This window comes from Eleutherodactylus coqui, chromosome 4 (assembly GCF_035609145.1).
Source record: "Eleutherodactylus coqui strain aEleCoq1 chromosome 4, aEleCoq1.hap1, whole genome shotgun sequence".
Lineage (NCBI taxonomy): Eukaryota > Metazoa > Chordata > Amphibia > Anura > Eleutherodactylidae > Eleutherodactylus > Eleutherodactylus coqui.
Genome location: NC_089840.1, coordinates 218,591,626 through 218,604,780, shown reverse-complemented (window position 1 = coordinate 218,604,780; position 13,155 = coordinate 218,591,626). Strand labels below are relative to the sequence as shown.

Here is a 13,155-nt window from a genome sequence, read left to right as displayed (position 1 = left end):
TATTACATTGTTTAGTTATCCCTTTCTATTTGAAGATTCCTGGAATCTTTTTTTTTTCATTTGGGTCATGTTATCTCACTATGATGGCCTGAGAATTACTTGTTTCTCTGTGACTCCTGCAGAGAACAATCTCACTCACAAGGGCACCCTGCATATTAAATTTAACGGACTGTACCACACAGGCTCTTGACAGGGGAAGGGGGCATGCAAAATCTTATTAAAGTTACTGATGATGATTATACAGATCTTGCCATAGTTGTAATGAAGATGACCACAAGAGCCTCAAGATAGGCCATCAGTGTCTGACTTCCTGCACCTCTGCCGATCAGCTGTGCCGGGGACTGCAGCACTATTCAATGTTTACATTCAAGCACAATCCTGTATGTACATCCTGTTTATAATTTTTAATAGTAGTCGTTCTGAGTACTGTAGCATTCACTTCAATGAAACAACACTGCGATACTCAGAAAACCTGCTATAGAAAGTGCAGCATTCTGAGTATGAACAGGCTTGTGCTCAGATCGAAGAGGCTGTATTGAAGAGGCCTCCCCTCTTACTAACGACTTTGATGCTATGTTCAGCATTGACCGTAGCATCTAAGAAGTTAAATGTTTGCAAAATGTAGTCATGGGCATGTCTCAGCAGCTCCATACCCCTCAAAGCAATCAATGACATATATACACATCATTGGTCATTAGGGATTAAAGGGGTTTTTCCAACTACATGATTTTGTTTAAGCTGACAATGGTATAAAATGACAAAAAGAGTAATACTCATATTACCGATCCACTCCTGCTCCTCTGCAAACATTTCCCTGATCCCCTGCTGGTCTCTCTTCAACTGGCTGCAATGATGACATATTGACACAACATGTGGCCACTGCAGCAAGTCCCTGACCTCAGCGGTATTGACAGATCACTGCTACAGGTAGGACTGGCTGCAGTAGGCACTTGTCAACATGCTACGTCATAGCTAGAGCCTGGTAAACAGAGATGTGGCGTGTTGACATGTGACTACTGCAGTCAATTACTGACGTCACTGTTGAGGCTAGTGATTTGCTGCAGTGGCCATATGTTGTGTTAATATGTCATCGCTAGAGCCACATGAATAGAGGCAAGCCGGGTACCAGGGAATCGATGGCACGAGAGTAGCAGCGGACTGGTAAGGTTAGTATTACTCTCTTTGGTTATTGTACATTATTGTTAGCGGTCTGTAAAAAAAATTCATGAGCTTGGACAACTTTTAAACTCTTTAACCCCTTAATGCAACAGGATGTAAGTTTATGTCATGGATAGGGAGCACGTAATGTAAACCTTCATCCTGTGGAAAGCCCTGACCATCTCACAGCGGGAGCCTGCTGTGACTGCTAGCTAACCTCCCACTGCAACAGCAGGGATTGGTGAGAACAACGATCCCTGCTGTTAACCACCTATAGGCCGCAGGGACATAAAAAATGTTTAAAAAAAACAAATAGCGTAAAAAAAATACAAAAGAATTAACAAAAAAAACCTCTTTTTTCCACACTTTCCCGTTTATATTAAAAAAAACTGATAAAAAGCCCCACATATTTGGTATTATCGTATCTGTAACTACCTCTGCAATGAATTGAACACACTACATATCCTCCACGGCAAAAAAGCAAAAAAAAACACCTAAGAACATCTGAGGTAAAATGCTTATTTCGTTCATTTTTCCTCCCAAAAAATGCAATAAAAGTAATCAAAAAAGCCGCATGTACTTCATAATGGTACCAATAAAAACTACAGCTCATCACATAAAAAAACAAGCCCTTATGGAGCTCCGTACATGTAAAAATAAATATGTTATGGGACCTTGAATGCAATAATATAAAAAAAATAAATACATTTCCAAAAAAAGGTGTTTTATTGTGCAATAGTGGAACAATTTATAAAACAAAATTTTAGTTTCGTCATATTCGTACCGACCCACATAAAAAAAACTCATGTCATTTAGGGCTTATTCACATGGGCATATATCGGTCGGGTTTTCACGCCCCGGCTGATATACGCTGACCCTCTGATGCATTGGTTTACAATGCATCAGTGCACAGGGGCGTATCTCCGCAATGTAAAAGCACCCGGTCGTCTCTGTCCCTTGCCGCTCCTTGCAATGGGAGGGGTGGGTGTTCAACACACTAGCTCTCACCCCGTCCTGCCTCCCCCCTTTGCAGAGAGCCAACGAGGGGGAAGGAAGGGCTGTCTTCCTCTGCCTGACGGTTGGCCGATATATATGCTTGTGTGAATAAGCCCTTATGCTGCTACGTTAACACTGTTAAAAAAAAAAAGCTGAATTTATGTTTTTTCTCTCCCTGCCATCCAAAAAAAATTATAAAAGTTTTCCAATACTTTATATGTACTCAAAAATAGTACCAATAAAAAACTACAGCTTGCCACACAAAAAACAAGCCATCATACGGCCATGTCAATGTGAAAATACAAAAGCTATGGCTTCAGACTACCGTATATCGTTCGGATTTTGACGCCTGGCCGATATACGGTGTCCTTCTCTGCAGGGGGAGGAGGCTGGAAGAGCCAGGATCAGTGCACTGAGCTCCCGCCCCCTCTCCGCCCCTCGCCACTATTTGCATTGGGAGGGGGCAAATACTGGCGAGGGACGAAGAGGGGGTGGAAGCTCAGTGCACTGATCCTGGCTCTTCCAGCCTCCTCCCCCTGCAGAAAGGGACACCGTGAATACCCGGCCGATATACAGTCGTTTGAATAAGCCCTTATGGCCAAAATAGGTCATGTCCTTAAGGGGTTAAAATATGTGTTGGTAATTAGAGTACAATTTACCCTTTTGTAGCAAATTTCAATACTATAAATCAGATGTGCCTCATGCAGGAAGGATACTACTGCTAGATGTGTTTATTTCTGGAAAATAGATATAATTAAAGCCACACTTCACTAATGGAAACCGGTGTTCTTCTTCTTCTTCTTCAGGCCTGGGAGTGGCGGTGTTGCAGAAACTTATCAAGATGTGCCAGCAGACTTTTCCCACGTCTTTAGAGTTGATGGTAGTACAGGGGTTTCCTCAATGTGGCATATTGATGGGAGACCACGGTTGCCAAACTAATTGTAGTCAAGAATCATGGACAGGCCAAACTTTAATGGACATATTGAAAATGCAAAAATCAATCATAAAGAATATAAGTGCTAATCAGTATGTCTACAGCCCGGAACACCAACATCAGCACTTATTGTAAAATAATGATAATTGGGGCTCATTGCCACAGGCATGTCACCTACGTATTAGGGCCAAATATATATGCTCAATACACAGAGAATTGAACCCATTGGTGTCAATTAGTTCTTTCACATAATTTTTTCATGCACATTTTAGTTGGGCGCAAAAAAAATAGAACCTGCTCTATTTTCCTGTGTATTTGCGCACCAAAGAGCACCATAGAAGTCTATGGGAGGTGTACTAGTGGATGCGTGACAGCGCTGGGAGCACATCATGAACATCCTGAATGCGCAAAAAAAGGACAGAACTATGCGCAGACACATGCACAAATCAACCTCATTCACCACACTAATGCGTTGCGCTGAAAAGTGCGTATTTGCAAATATGCTCGTCTGAAGCTGTCTTTATGTTCATATTATTTACATTCGTAATACATGATGCTAAAAGCCCATTTCATTCTATTAGGCCACTCACGCCTGCATGTGAAAAAAACTGAGATTAACTTAACCCCTTAGGTCACTTTCACACATCCGTTTTTGCGGTAATCGCAGTATAACGCTCCCATTGATTTCAATGAAGCCTCGCAGACATGCGCTTGAACGCTGTCTGCTCTATTTTTCCGCATTTAGCACATCTCAATAATGATGGAGTGCACGAAGACCCGCTGTCAGCAAAAATGAAAGTAAAATCGCGCCATCATCTGGAAGCCTCCCAGTCTGCTGTCATAGACTTAGTAGAATGTAGTATATAGGTAATGCAGTGTAGTATCCTAACTATTGAATGATCGCATCTGGAAGTCCCCTTCAGGGACTCATAAATAGCAAAAAAAAACCACTTCAATAAAGCTTAATGTAAAGAGAAAAAAAAAACAGTTAAAAAATACAAATTTTTTTGCACAAACACCTTTTATAAGTGGATTACAAACCAAAACAATGTTTGTGAAAGCAACACATGATGAGTATTACTGCATTTGTAACGACCCAAACAATAAAAATATTTTGTCATATATCCTGAATGGTGAACGTTGTAAATATTATTTAAAAAATAATGCCAGAATTGCTATTTTTCTTTTGTTCTCTCCCCCAAAAATGGTTACAATAAAAACTCTTCCCGCAAAAAAACAACTCCTCACAGAGGAAGTTGCTGGAAAAATATAAATGCTCTGGGTCTTAGAATGCAGTGATGCAGATTCATTTGTTCTTCTTGTTTGTAGGGTGAAGTCAGATGAGCGTTTTTTTGTGCATGCCTATGTGCGCAAAAAAAGCACGTCTGATAGAACCATTGGTTCCCTATGTAGTGTTCAGATGTCCATCTTTTACAGGCGCAAAATACTTGCTCCTGCAAAAGATAGGACACTGCTGAGCGCTGCCTGTGATTGGTTACAGCGCTCAGCCAATCACAGGCAACACTCAGCCATTCAGTGAATTCAATAAATGTCTGAGCGCTACCTGTGATTGGCTGAGTGTTCAGCCAATCAGACCAGCGCTTTCAGGAGGTGGGGATTTTTAAATTCCTGCCTGCTGAAAGAGCTTCAGAATACTGCCGGGGACCGGGCAACAAGTTGCGCTGGAGCCTCGACAGCAGCGGACAGGTGATGTATATATTTTTTTAATTTTTTACACCAGCTAGGGATGATTTTCAAGGAAGAGCTTATATTTCAAGCCCTTCCCCAAAAATTACTGCGGGGGTTGCCAGCATCCCATTGCTTTCAATGGGGCCAGCGGCTGTAGCGCCTGCCCCATTGAAAACAATGGGAACAGAGCTTCGGTCACGCGCATTTTGCACATCCGTGCAGCACATTTTTTTTGTGCAGCACAGATGCACACAAATACATGCTCATCTGACTGAGCCCTAATTGTGCAAAAGTAATAAAAAATAAAAAACATTTTTAAAAACTTGGTATCACAATAATCGTGCTGATCCAGATAACAAAGTTATCATGTCATTTTTACCGATTAGTGAACGCTGTAAAAACAAAACCCCAAAACAAGAGTGGAATTTATGGTGCTGGGGGTCTCCATCTCCCTCCTCCTCCACATATTATATGTTTTGGTAATGGTGCCATTAAAAAATACAACTCATCCCAAAAAGACAAGCCCTCATACGGCTATGCCAACGGGTTATGGCTCTTGCAATGCAATGATGAAAATCTCTTCGCCATAAGGCAAAAAATATGCATATGGATACATCACTTGATGATCGTGCTGTGAGTCTATGGTTGATCCAGAGGTGGAAGAACATGACAAACCCTGGTGTAAAATGTGTTTGTGCATTAGTTCCCTAAATATAAGGAAAGAAAACAATCCTTCCTGACCCTATCAACAATTAAACTCAAGATTCAACTAGTATTTTTATGTTGTTTCTTTTTAAACAAGTTCCTATGGAAAACTATGCTGAACCTTTCACATTTTTTACAGTAAATAAACTTTTTAAAGTGAACTACTTTTTTTCCTCCGTATATAATTCATATTTGTGTCTATTTAGACAATCTGAAAATAAACAATATTTACTGTATTTTCTGTATGGACCGTTTACATATTACTCGTTGTGTAATATCAGAAGACATTACATTGGTTGTTCCTAATGGTTACTGCTACAGTCACGGAGAGGAACTGTAACTATGCCAGCTGGACACTAGACAGCAGAACTTGACTTCATCTATAACAGTCACCTTTCCTGGGAACTAACAGTTTCTCTCAGTACTTTGATGCCCCCCAAGACTTAAGGCCCTTTTACACACAATGATTATCGCTCAAAAGCCATCTGTTGAGCGATAATCAATGCTTGTAAATGTGTGCCCATCGTGCACTTACTGTGCACTTTTCGTCCATCGCTGAGTTCAGCTCAGCTTAAAATCCGTCATACCTGATAAGAGGGACCATACACTGAGTTCTCTGTGGACAGCGCTGATAATATTCTTTTAGCTGCTGTCCTGCTGGAGAACAATAGCGATGTGTTTAGAGAATAGACCACCTGCTTTTCTCTAAATACATGCAAATGAAGCTAGTTAGCTACTAATGGGCTAATTAACTCATTAGTAGCTAATGCAAAACAATCGCTCAAAACTGTCAGCTTCTGACAAATTTTGAGCGATCATCTGTGTGTGTAAAGGGGGCTTTACAGTAGAGCCGAATTGTGTAACAAACAGACTGTTGCAAGAACAAATATATGAAGCATGTATCGATATGAATAGAAACACAAACGCAAAACTAGGAATAGATGATAGGAACAGAATGGTGATGGCAATTGGATGATGATGTCAAGCAATAGAGCAGATGGTGCATGGAAATAGAAATAACAACCTGACAATACCTAACTCTAACACTAGCTCTCCCTAAGTCTCTCTCTAAACTATACCTAACACTGGCCCTTAAACAATTCCCCTCTGTCCCAAAGTAACCCTCAAATATGTCTATTGGCAACCCTATCTGAAACACTATTCCTGAGAAACAATGAGAATGCACTAGGAACCAGAGACAAGAAAAACAAACAAAGCAAAGATGAACTGTGAAACAAGACAAGGCAGATACAAAAAGGGAAAGAGCACACAAAAACCACAACATGAAACAAAGAAGAAAGGATGACACTAGACATTACCAGAGGAACAGTACTACATTAGCAAGAACAAGCTAAACAAAAATAAGAGACTAGAAATCAATGAGGAATACTGGATTCAAACGCACATAATGTCTGCTAGAATCAGCACCATACTGCAGAAGCCAAGCATATTTAAAGACTGTCAATGTGGAACTTCTCCTCAAATGAGGTTGGGCTGCAGCAACTGCTCCAACAACAAACGTAGAAGACAGGAGGTGATAATACAGTAGAATAACTTCTGCTGATCCTAACGGGAACATAAGAAGCAGTAACAAAGTAGGACTGCCAGAGGACTGTATGTATAAAAGTAATCAAGGGTTAGGAGGGGACTGGAGTAGTACTTGTTATGCATTCTATGTAAAAACTTATACCTAGAAAGTGGAGTACGGGGTTGCCCATAATAAGAAATAAGATCATCAATTTGATTTCCATCTTGGAAGAATGAAGGCTGGGACTGATTGGCTGATGTGAAAATCAGCATATTCAAAACAGGTGTATTTATACACCTCGTTCATTTTGCTTTCTGTACATTATGCATTGCATAGATTATATAAGCATGCTGTAATATTGCAATAATTTAGTAATGGCTGGAGGAGTAGTGGCCTAAAGGAGTTGTCTGATTAGGGTGGTTTCACACCTCTGCCCGGGGTTCCGCTTTCCTGCTCTGTTCAGGAAGCAGGAAAGGAGAATCCCTGCGGCCTATGGTCTCTGTCAATAAAGTCTGATCAATAAAGTTTTACTAAGTGTAAAAAAAAAGTAGTAAATGTTTAAATCACCCCCCTTTTGCCATATCTATAATAAAAAAATCTAAATCATAAAAATATATTTGGTATCGCCAAATCCGTAAAGGTCCGATCTATGAAAGTAGCGCATTATTTACCCCACAGGGTGAACGGCATCCGAAAAAACAATAAAGAACCCCGGAAATTCACTTTTTAGTCACCCTGTATCCCAGAAAAAATGCAATAAAAAGTGATCAAAAAGTCGTATGTATTCCGAAATGGTACCAGCGTAAACTAAAAGATTTCTCGCAAAAAATGAGCCCTTGCACAACTCTGTGGACGGAAAAATAAAAAAGTTATTGTGCGCAGAAGATGGTGGCAGAAAATAATTAAAAAAAATTAAATGTCTTTGAAAAAAAATAAACGTAGTACAGCAAAAAAAACCAAACCTATACAAGTTTGGTATCGTAGTAATCGTACGGACCATAGAATAACGTTATTATGCCGTTTTTGTTGCAGTTTATATGCTGTAGAAACAAGACGCACCGAAAGATGGTGGAATGTTGTTGTTTTTTTTTTTCATTTTACTCCACTTAGAATTTTTATAATGTTTTTCAGTACATTATATGGTACAGTAAATGGCACCATTGAAAAATACAACTCGTCCCGCAAAAAACAAGCCCTCATACAGCGACGTCGATGGATAAATAAAGGAGTTACGATTTTTTTTAAAGGGGGGAGGAAAAAATAAAAATTGGAAAAAAAGAGCTGCGTCATTAAGGGGTTAAAGGGACACTCCAGCAAAAACATATTTTTCCATCTCTGCCCCCTCACTTGATTACCTTTCTCCTCTGTATATTTCCCTACAGTGCAGCCCCCTGTCTGATGCTTATCATGCACAATCTTGAGAGTGAAAGTTCTCAATCCCATGATGCATCAGCACAGCATTAGCTGAGGTTATACCATTCTGCATACTAGGAGGACAATTGAATTATCATTATCTTCTATAGTCACCAAAATAAGCTACAGTCCATACATATACAGTTAGAAGGATGAGCTATAGTCTCCTCTATTATAATTGTGTGACAGGAACTGCGTGATCATCAACAGCAAGGGCTCTCTCACACATGCGCTTTTTACCGTGATTATTGCGGTATGCGATAAACGCCATGGTAATCACGGTATGACCCTCCCCCCCATTAATTACATTGGGGCCTCACAGACGTGCTCAATCGTGGCTCGAAAAAGCGCTGTGATATTTGATCACTGTCTGCTCTATTTTGTCGCGTTTAGCGCACCTCATCACGATGATGGGGCGCACTAAAGTAAATGAAAGTAAAATCACGGCATAACAGCATGAATTGGTGCGGAATGCCTTGGATCATCCGCGCGGGAGACAATCGCGTATTCTGCAATTCAAACCCGGTCGTGTGCAGGCGGCCTTACTGTATGGCCGGCTGCACACGGCCATGACGGGCTCCGTCATGGCCGCGGCGAAGCCCGTCACGGCGCCCCCCAGAGACCGCATACTTACCAGCGGATCCGGCTTCCTCGCTCCCACATGACGCTTCCCTGCCCACCGCGCCGCGTCATGTGACACGCCGGTCGCGTCACATGACACGCCCACCGCGTCACATGACGCGGCTGGCCGTGTCATGTGACGCGGCGGCGGTAGGCGGGGAAGCGTTTTCACACTATCTTCCACTGTTCTACAGCGGAAGATAGCGTGAACGGACGGCTTCCATTGACTGCAATGGAAGCCATCCGCGCGTACACCCGCAGCAAATAGAGCATGCCGCGGGTGAGGACGGGAGATTTCACGGTGCGGAATTCGGTGGTGGAATTCCACACCGTGAGCACTGAGCTATTAGGTTCAATAGAACCTAATAGCAGCGGGCAACGCAGCGGATTTTCGCCGCGAATTACGCGGCGGAAATCCGTTCGTGAGAAGGAGGCCTAAGAGCAGTGAGACTATGGAACTATGGAACACCGCTGTGAAAATCTGTGTTGCCCATAGCAACCAATTATAGCTCAGCTTTTATTTTACCTCAGCAGTATAAGAAATGAAAGCTGCACTGTGATTGGTTGCTATGGACAACAAAAATTACAGGGGAAGTTGGTGAGTTTTCGATTTTTAATTCCGCCAGTATTCATCGCCGGGTGCTGAAGATTGCTCACGCAAAATTTCACTCAAATCGGACCAAAAGTGTGGATTTTGTATACGACACAAACAAACAGATTTTGTGTTTTATGTACAAAAAAATGTAGAGAATAAGCTTTTAAAAACTATTGCTTATAATTGACTATTCTGCACATTTTACTAGTATACATGTAAATATATATGTATATGTGCAATGTGTATGTGTATATATATATATATGTGTGTGATATATATGTGTGTATGTATAAATATATATATATATATATATTAATGTGTGTATGTGATATGTATAGATAGATATATGTGTGTGTGATATGTGTGTGTATATATGTGTGTGTATGTGTGTGTGTTGTGTGTATATATATATATGTATATATATGTGTATGTGATATGTATATATACGTGTGTGTGATATGTGTATGCATACATATATGTGTGATATGTATATGAATATATATATATATGTGTGTGTGTGATATGTATAGATAGATATGTGTGTGATATGTGTGTGTATATATGTGTGTGTGTGATGTGTGTGTGTATATATATATATGTGTGATATGTGTGTGTGTATATATATATATGTGTGATATGTGTGTGTATATATGTGTGTGTGTATATATATGTGTGATATGTGTGTATGTGATATGTATATATACGTGTGTGTGTATGTGTTTATGTATATGTGTATATATATATATACACACACGTGTGTGTGTGTGATATGTGTATGCATACATATATGTGTGATATGTATATGAATATATATATATGTGTGATATGTATATGAATATATATATATGTGTGATGTGTGTATGTGATATGTATATATATGTGTGTATGTGTTTATATATATATATATATATATATATATATATATATATATACACACACACACGTGTGTGTGTGTGTGATATGTGTATGCATACATATATGTGTGATATGTATATGAATATATATATATATATATATATATATATATATATATATATATATATGTGTGTGTGATGTGTATATATGTTCTTGGCTACTCTTTCACACTGATGTATCAGCTCTCCAGCAGAGAAGTCCCACTCTATAATTTTTTATCTCCAGAACTTTTTACAAAAATACATCGGCTTCTCTTTTTATGAGGTAAAACAAATCAGAGGAAAAAAACCCTCCGAAATATTTCACTTTTTTCCAGCTGAAATCTTTGCAGAAACCTTCCCCCCTCCCCCAGAGCTTTAGTGTATCAGGAAAAAAAAAAGGCCTCTCACTTTTATTTTTTTTTTTCTCTCCATGCAAGAGGAAGAGAGGGAAATGAAGTGCAGAGAGAAAAAAATGACATTTTGCAAAAGTTCCCCCACTTGTGTACCACGTGACTCCCCCTCCTCAAGGAACAAAAAATAGTCCCTGCTATTAAAACTAGGCAGAAAAAAAATATCCATCCGCCTCTAAACGTGGAATCCTTCCACCCCTATACGGTGAACCCTTTTTTTCCTCCCTCCGGTTATCATTACGGTGCTACGATCGGGGTCGCCTAGATGTGTGTGTATGTGATATCATTCTCTTTAGGATAGAACCGACGTGCAGATTAAAAAAAATCCCGCTGACAGATGATGTGGCGCGGCGGCGGACTATACGGCGTGAGGTAAGGCGGAGTGATCTGTAAGCTGAAGGGGCCGCGGAGGGATACGCGTCGTCGCTCGTTCGCTGACTCTCGCTGGGAAGCCATGATGGGAGCCTGAGCGTGCAGCGGAGGTGGCGGAGACATGAGACGCGGCAGGCGGGCTCCTGCACCGACCACAGCGGGCCGTCCTGCACCGGCTGCCTAGGACACCCGACCGGAAGCGACCGAGGACTACGGTGGAGACACACAGGGCTGCTCCCCTCACGGCACCGAGCCCGGCTGGGGTGGTGGTGGAGGGAGACTCGGGGAGGACTTGTCAGCCCCAACTAGCAGAGGCTTTCTACGTGGAACCGCTCGGAGGAAGTAGGCCGCATCCCCGCACTCGTCGTGCTCTCCCTCCGGCCATACTCTGGCCTCCCCCGGCAGCCCCCGGAGCAGCAGTAGGAGGAGGAGAAGGGGGCGGAGAGGGGACCTGAACGGCCGGGGAGAGGAGGCAGAGCACGGAGCCGGGGCCGCTGCTGCCCCCCACCAGCAGCACCTCTCAGCCCCCCTCTCCTCCTTCTTCCCCACCCCCCGGCTCCCCGACATGACCGCCATCATCAAGGAGTTCGTCAGTAGGAACAAAAGGCGATACCAGGAGGATGGATTCGACTTGGACTTGACCTGTATCCATTTCTATGTCTGCAACTACAACCCCCATCCGGATAAGAGGAGGGGGAGCTTGTTGCACTTTGCTTCCATCATTGGAGGGGTCCTGCAGGTTTGTTTGTCGTCCCCCCTCCTTTTTGGATTCCCTTTTGTTGTGCCTTTAAGGAGCGCTGCTCCGGAGGTCCTTGGGTTATAATGTGGAGAACCATAATGATGGCCCTATCTATGTACAATGTTTCATTCAGGCGTTCTTAAAGGGATTGTCCGCTTAGAACTAACTTTTCTAAAATCATCTTAAACTAAAGGGTAGTTACCCGTCCTCAGCGCTGCAGTTTCTCTGTCAGGTGACTGTCGTCTGCCAATCATCGCAGCCCGTTCTCCTGGCTCACATCCGTGATGTTAGGAGTTAGGAACGGTGATGCTCCGGCTTCCGATTGGCAGGCAGCAGTCAGCTGACATTTGCTGTCAAGGCATCATGAGGCTGCAACTAGAACACTGGGTTGAGGGTGGCTAAGTATCCCTTCTTGTTTTATGGTTTTAACCCTTTTAGCCCTGATTCTAACAGGACAACCCTTTTAAGTCAATGTGGCTGATAACAGGAGACAATAGCTGGTATCCAGTGGTGATGGATGCTAGGGATAGTGGGCGAGTGCCCTCCTCCTCATACCGTGGTGGTATTGTGATTGTTACGTCATCTAGCAGTTTGAAATGTGACTTTTTCAGCTTTTCTGCTTGTTACAAATATTGTAGCAAATCCTCATTTTATTATCTTTTTGTATCAATGGCTTTGAGGCCTTATTACATAGTAGCCGGTGCATCGTGGACCCTTCACATTGAGGGGGTTGGTTCGCAGCTAATTTTTCTTTTTTTAGTTGCTTTTGAGGCCTTGTTGTTGGGACTCTCTTTTTGGCTCCTGGCAAAGTTGTGTCCATGTTGGCCTTGTATGGTTGGCAGCGATAGTTGGCAGCGCATACGCTTCAAGGGCGGCATGTTTGGCCTGAGTGATATAATATTGGCGAATGACTTAAAGAAACTCTACACATTTTAATGGTCGTAAGCGGTACACAAAAAGCATCCCAAAAAGTTTTGCCGCAGTGACCAATATCTAAAGTGTGTTGGGGGTAGAGCTTTTAGCATGGCAGTCATTGTACCCGCTTGCCCACAAGGACTATTGTAGCATCTATACGGATACAATATATGCTATATTGTAT

At 41.9% G+C, this 13,155-nt stretch overlaps 1 protein-coding gene across 1 annotated transcript in view; it reads left to right on the top strand.

The window, feature by feature from the left end:
- Positions 1-11,370: 11,370 nt before the first annotated feature.
- Positions 11,371-13,155, top strand: part of PTEN (phosphatase and tensin homolog) — a 65,654-nt gene continuing 63,869 nt past the window's right edge. Inside the window, exon 1 of the mRNA XM_066600765.1 lies at positions 11,371-11,961. Within this exon, the coding sequence (XP_066456862.1) occupies positions 11,883-11,961 (79 nt within the window). The 5' untranslated portion in view covers positions 11,371-11,882. The remainder of the gene's footprint in view (positions 11,962-13,155) is intronic.